The sequence below is a fragment of the Coregonus lavaretus genome (genome assembly GCF_964263955.1).
Source record: "Coregonus lavaretus genome assembly, chromosome: 34".
NCBI classification, from domain to species: domain Eukaryota; kingdom Metazoa; phylum Chordata; class Actinopteri; order Salmoniformes; family Salmonidae; genus Coregonus; species Coregonus lavaretus.
The window spans coordinates 12,842,949-12,850,186 of record NC_140021.1 but is presented as its reverse complement, the minus strand read 5'-3'; the positions used below and the strand labels follow the sequence as shown (position 1 = coordinate 12,850,186).

At 47.0% G+C, this 7,238-nt stretch overlaps 1 protein-coding gene across 1 annotated transcript; it reads left to right on the top strand.

The window, feature by feature from the left end:
* Positions 1 to 3,424: 3,424 nt before the first annotated feature.
* LOC311109289 (SKI/DACH domain-containing protein 1-like) lies at positions 3,425 to 6,094 on the top strand (the record flags this gene model as incomplete). The annotated part of the gene is made up of 1 exon (XM_084152120.1): positions 3,425 to 6,094. The coding sequence occupies one exon, from the start codon at positions 3,425 to 3,427 to the stop codon at positions 6,092 to 6,094; it is 2,670 nt and encodes an 889-aa protein (XP_084008246.1).
* Positions 6,095 to 7,238: the final 1,144 nt, after the last annotated feature.

Here is a 7,238-nt window from a genome sequence, read left to right as displayed (position 1 = left end):
TAAAAGCGACTAATGACTTGACTGGACTGAAGCAGATAAGCGTAGTACAAAAAATGAGTCAGGAAGTTGTGTATTTCTTTATGTGGAGGTGAGACTGGAGTTCTTATGTCATTAAATATGACTGAGATCCAGTGAATAGGGTAAATCATCACAATTACAACAACCACTTCGTTGACATTATAGCCTATAATAATATAACATAAACAAACAAATAAAACACTCCCCAGTATAGCCTACTTTTCACAAATAATCGAAGTACATTGGAGCCCCTTAGTGGAAAAGCACCTACCAACAGAGCTACATCCCTGCCGGCCATTCCCTTCCCTACCCTGGAGGAAGCTGGGCCAATTGTGCGCCACCCCATGGGTCTCCCGGTCGCGGCCGGCTACGACAGAGCCTGGATCTCTAGTGGCACAGCTAGCACTGCGATGCAGTGCCTTAGACCACTGCGCCACTAGAGATCCTGGTTCGAATCCAGGCTCTGTAGTAGCCGGCTGCAACTGGGAGACCCATGGGGCAGCGCACAATTGGCCCAGCTTCGTCCAGGGTAGGGAAGGGAATGGCCGGCAGGGATGTAGCTCTGTTGGTGGAGCATGGCGTTTGCAACGCCAGGGTGGTGGGTTCGATTCCCACGGGGGGCCAGTATGAAAAATCAAAAAAGAATCTATGCACTCACTAACTGTAAATCGCCCTGGATAAGAGCATCTGCTAAATGAAAAAAAATGTAAATGTTATGGAATTAAACTGCAAGGACAGGATGTAGAATTCCAAAGTTCTCATCCCAATCCTCTGCATCTTGGTCAAGTATTTATAGACAAAGATTATATAGCCTATACCCTATGTGGAGAGATTTCGAGGGTTAGGCCTCACTATGGCTATTCTAACCCACGACCATGTGCGTCAGAAACAGTTCCCATGATTTGCATGTTCTCTTTTCGTTCAGTTCACAATTCAACCCGTCGGTTTAGCGCCATCGCCGGTGCTTTCTCCTGATCATCTGCGGGGTCACAGAGAGCTGCAGCTCGGCAGCGAAGCCTATACCGTAAATGTACCGAAATCAGCATATAACCAAGGGAGATATACTTGTACAGGTTAAACCGTCATCATGAATGATCATATATATCTCCTATGCATGCTTGTTGTCTCACACGCATGCTTGTTGTCTCACACGAACACAAACAACAACAACAACAACAACTACAACAACAATTAACAATCCATTACAGGCCTCTTTACATTAGGAGGAGGGCGCAGTTAGTGATGATATGGCACAGTGTCACATTTCTCCTCTCACCCTCACCCGGCTCTGCTCTCAGAATATCAACCCATTATCAACATATGCATGTGCATAATAGAGCCTTAAACAGTGTGTGTGTGTGTGTGTGTGTGTGTGTGTGTGTGTGTGTGTGTGTATTTTACCTAAATGCATACTGATATGCCTATGTGCAATAGGCCTATAATAAACCTGATATTAATTATTATCAAGTTTGCAGAAGAGGCAACTCTGAGCGTGCACTTTTACAGCAAGTGAAAGCAAGAGCTTTTCCCAGACTAAGCGCCCGTCACGTTGCTCGTGTTTTTATCGTGGTGGACCGGGGAACAGCAGACTTGGTGGCCGGGATAGAAATAGCATATCTGTCGGTTTGGAATGGGACCGCGAGAAAGACTGACCATTAATACCGAGGTGAATGACAATGCACGCTGCCCCCAATGTCTCTCCAAGCCCGAGAAAATAAAACTACACCGTATGGAACAACGCCAACTGTGAAGAGATACACACACACATACCCACACACATTCTAACACACGCACTCTACACACACGTGCATTGTAATGTTGTGATATAGATGTATTATACATTTTGAAGTGTATATATGTAGTGGTAGAGTAGTAGTGTAATAATGTGTTGTATGATGTAATGTTTTTGTTGTTGTTGATGCAATTGCCTTAATCTTGTTTGGACCCCAGGAATGGGGTTCCTTAATAAATATCAAATATAAAAGGAGGGCACACACAGACACACATTGACCATTCACCAAGTTTGCAACCTAAATGCATTTAACAAAATGTAGAATGGTATCGAAAACTAATCAAATATAACACAATTGTGTACGTAGGCCTATGTTTGTATTAATTCTGAAATAATAAAGCCGCCCACGCATATATGTGTCGCTATGCGTAACGGTTTGGCCAAATCGTCGTTAGAATGAGCTCTCCTTTCAACCTCGAAATTCACGACAGAACTAAAAAAGCTCATGCCAAAGAATAATTTCCTCGAGTACCCCGACATAATTTGGGAGTTCAAACAGCGTTCTACTCAGGTGAAAAATGTAAATCTCTTTGTCTGAGTCCATTTGAAAGAAGGTTACAACAAATGTTCACAATAGCATTAGCAAGGGGGTTAGCCAGATTGACAGACGTCTGAATTCAAACACGCCTGAATTCAACCATGTATGGTTTGGGAATCATATGACATCTATTGGCCTATATTTATTTGAAATAATATTTGTGCTCTCAATAATCCCACGTTGTTTGACTGACAGCGCTATAGGCATAAAGCCATAAATAGCCCACTAGCAGGATATAGGAGACGACTTGCCCGTTTCAGCAACTTCAGCTATACCACTTAATCTCTTAAAAAACAATATTGAAATATGAACTTTTCATAGCGGCATTATTTAGCATATTTAACAAACGGAGGTGGGGGTACAATGGTATGGTAATCAACGGGGGGTTTGAGAGGGGGAGGTCAGGGGGTGGAATATCCATTTTTATTGCATCACCTGTCAGCGGCGTCCAATAAGCTTCGAGTCTGAGGGCATTAATTGATGAAGGTGTCTCCGGGCTCGTGCACTTCCCCTCTGTCATTTTATTTGTGGCTAACCCCGAATCCAGGAGAGCAGCTGCATTTAGGCTCTTATTCTCTCTCTCTCTATCTCTCTCTCTCTCCTTCCATCCCTCCCTCCCACCCCCTCTCTCTCTCTCTCCCTCCCTCTCTCTGTGTAGCTCTCTCCCTACCCCTCTCTCTTTTTATCCTCTCGTTGTGGCAGTGGTGTACACCTTCCTGTCGTGGTGCCGGTCAGAGGGAGTGAGCTGGAGAGGAGGAGAGACAGGGGATAGCAGACAGCCAGCAGCCGGCCTGGCGGTAATCCCTCGCATTCCTCCACCATGCCTGGTCCGGGGCAGGGCCCGGGGACTGATGCTGTGAACCCATCCGATACCACTCCATTTAACTCTGCATCTCAAAGTTTGCCTGTCCATGACGCAGCGTGGAGGTAGGCTACTAGGACGCATAAGCAGCGGCCGGCGCGTCAGAATGCCTTGAGCTCTAAACAGGGAGTTTATTCCTTTCTTTTCGTGGCTGCATGTATACAATTGACCGAGCTAAATGCTGAGATTATTACAATAGAGAATGAAAAGCAACATGGGAGACCTGAAGTTTGGGTTTGAGGAAATGCAGGGAGTGAGCCTGGGATACCTGCTGATAAAAGGAAAACAAATGTTCGCCCTCTCCCAGGTCTTCACCGACCTGCTGAAAAATATTCCCCGAACTACCGTGCACAAACGCATGGATCACCTGAACGTAAAAAAACACCACTGTGATTTGGAGGAGCTGAGAAAGCTCAAAGCAATAAATTCTATTGCTTTCCACGCGGCTAAATGTACTCTGATATCACGGGAGGACGTGGAGGCGCTTTATTTCTCCTGCAAAACCGAGCGCGTGTTAAAATCCAACAAAAGAAAAGCAAAGAAGGTCAGTTTACCGGAGGGTGTGGGGGAAGGCAAGCTCCACGCAGACACGCACCCTGCCGGGTTATGGAGGGAGAAAGTTTGGTTAAGTTTGCACAGCGTTCCACAGACTCTGTCCCTCAAAAACAAAGCCGGCAAGAGAGAACAACCAACCTCCCGCCCCGACTCCAATCTACCTCAAATTTACAATAAATCCCTCGGTCAGGATTACTCCTCTGTCACCAAATCATCATGTAAACCCTTTAAAAACTATGAAACCACTCAAATACCGGGCAATTGCGTCGCGTTTAGCCAGGGACATTCGTTTTTCCGGAGTGTGGTGAGCAGGCAGCCGGTGTTGTTTCAGTCCGCCATTGCTGCTCAGTCCAGGCTCTCTGCAGCCGGCGACCTACTTCACAAAAGGAAGAGGAGGCGCGAGGGGGGCGGCGGCAGGGATAGGGGCAGCAGCGGCGCGAGGCAGTCATGGAGCAGGAGCAGACACACACACTCACACACTTATTCTCACATACACCACCCGGTGCTCCTCGTGCAGCCCAACAAGTGCTGCAGAAAGCCCAAAACACACTACAACCACAGCGGTACAACTCTGAGCCATTTTCACATTGGACACGAGTTTTACCTCGACCACCGAGCTCACCATCATCGTCACCCGCATCAACATGTGGGGGGTTTCCCGGAGAGCTACAGCAGTGACACAGAGTCCAGTTGTTACTCAGAGCGGCTCAACAACGACTCCGACTTCGGATCCAGTTTATCCACCAGCAGCAACTCTGGGACCTCTGATGAGGAGGATGAAGAGGAGAGCCCGTTGGAGAGCTCTGAGGTCAGTTCTGAAGAGGAGAGTTCATCTCAGTCTGACAGCAGCTCTGTGTCCAGCCAAGTGTCTGTTCAGTCTATCCGCTTCAGGAGGGCCCGGTTCCCCTCTCTCAACACCACCAAAAATATCACCACTAGAACTCTGCCTAATGCTCAATCTCTCTCCACTACTCTCTCCAGCACTAGAACTCAGTCGAACTCTAGAACTCTATCCAACAGTAGAACTCTCTCCCACACTAAAGCACCTTTTCTCCTGCAGCCTACCTTCCACTACAGCCATCAGCAGCAGCCATCTAGACCGGTGGGCCAGTTTGGAACCAGCCAGGTGGACTATGCCAGTCCGAGGGAACAACATAAATATGACTTTACAGCCAGGGAGGCCAAGCAGGATGCACAGGCACCCAGGTTCAGCTCGCCTTTCAACCGGGGGAGTTATTTCACTAAGAGGAGAGACAGGAAGGTTCCTGAGACCCAGGTCCTGTCCCAACGAGGGATAAAGACAACCGAACCTGTGTCCAGAACAGTTTATGCACTGAGCTGCTCACCTAATCCCAACGGGATCAAAGCGGTTCCTCCACACAGGACACCGGGACACGCAAAGAAATGCCTCCCAGTCCTGAGCTCACACTGCGCCCATGACAAAGACACAAAGTACCCCAAGCCTACAAACAACAAGGTTTCATTAGCGACAAATCTAAAAAGAGAGGTGAGAATCAGCCCCAACCTGAAACTGCCCTTTCTGCTCAAAACCATTAAGACCGAGCCGCAGGAGCTATCAGTGGCCGCGGGTCCCCTCCCTGAGCGCCGCAGGGCGGTCAAGACTCCCCCCTTCAACCTTCAGAATGTGAAAATCAAAGTGGAGGAGAGCTATGATGAATACGAACACTACAGCCAGGCCTCCGGGTTCCAATGCAAAGGAGATGAGGCGGATATCAACAATGGCCAATACCCCGGCGGCAACATCAAACAAGCTGCTGGCTGTTTCAACAACGAGACCAAAGCCATTGAAAGTTCTGCTGGGGCTCCCAAGTCCTCCTCCGGCTTGCAGGAATGCGGGAGCACTCAAGACACCCCTTGTCCTGAGGAGGGGGAGTATAAAAACGGAGCTGGGTTCAGGAAAAACTACAGGAGTCTGGTGCTGGGGAAGAAGCCTGGAATTTCGAGGGTGCAGCCGAAACAGAACGTGTCTAAAGTTGACAGGACTTTATCTTCTCGTCCCGCGGGCAAAGCCGAGATTTGTGAGGGAAATACTGAGGTCCTAACAGGGGCGAGTAAACGAAAACGCCCGTTCAGTAATGTAGCAGCCCCTCTGAAGAGGCCTTTCAGCTTCATGGCGAATTTCCCCGCTCCTCCATCCCTGGTAGTGGGCAGAGACGGGGATTTAAGCCCTGCTTACTCTCTGAACTCTCTGGGGGGACCCCGGCCTCCTCCTCGCTCTCACCCCGTGTGGCGGTGGCAGCCTGGCGGTCTGCCTGTCCCTCCCCCACCCGCTCAGAGAATCAGGAAATGTTCACGTTTTTTTATTTGACAAAAACAAAAGAAATAAAAAACACCTGGATGGAAACCTACCTTGACTACAACTTAAGTCTTAAACTGAACGGGAGGCTCTAATGGCTTGCGTCCTTCAGTTGTTTTTATTTTTATTTTATCATTAATATTGTGTAGTGGATTTACAACGTTCCTCGTTGTGGAGTTATAGATCAGTTATACACTGCTATTCTCCATATCGCGCGGACCATATTTGAGACTCTCTACCAATGCCATTGGGCGATCCCTCCTCATGGATTTATTCTGACGAACTAACTCTAAATAAGCTATCTATCATAAGCAATAGGCTACACGGTTTGGCAAAATGTGTTTACATGACTTCCTCTCGGATCTATTTTCTCTTCGCCCTGACGCTGAGCGGTTGGATTGTCCCAGGGTTTCAGTGAAGTAAACATTTAGTTGTGCTGTAGGCCTACTCCCTTTGTGGTGAGAGAAAGAGAGGGGGAGACTCCCTCCCATAAAAATCACAGCACTCCTATATGTTGGTCTTCTTTACTGTATTTTTCTGACATCAGCTTTAATTTGGGTAAAATTGGGTTTAATCAACAGATTCAGGGTTTTCCGTTGGTAACATGGTTAGGGCTACTACTATTGTCTGTCACCTTAGCCCTATTATGAGCTGTGGTTGTTTTTTTCCCTATAGGATTTCTAAAACCTTACAGAAACCCTAATTTTATGCTTGCCAGAGTTTGGGTAAATGTTATCTAATTCAGATAACTATTTTTGAATTCGATTAAAAATGTCAATTAATTTATCCAAGCAAGTCCAAATTCATAATGTTCTTTGGACAGGCTATATTGAATAAGGCAGAATTGTGAGGGAATTGACCCTTACTCTGGTCTGGCTGGTGCTTGCAGTTTTTCAGAGTGTTTGTGATCTGGTTTCCAGCGTTGTTTGTATTTATGAGAGTATTTCCTGGTAAGCTTATGTTTGGCTGTAGTCAGACAGCCACCAGCGCCCATATAGGCTCCAAAACACTGCAGGCCTTATGTACAGACAATCACACAGAGAGAGACGGCATTTTGATGGGACATGTTCCTTTATATTACACGTTTATTTGTCAATTAAAACATGCGGGGAAAAAATGAGAAAAACAGTGAAAATTACACTCCTGTCCAAGACAC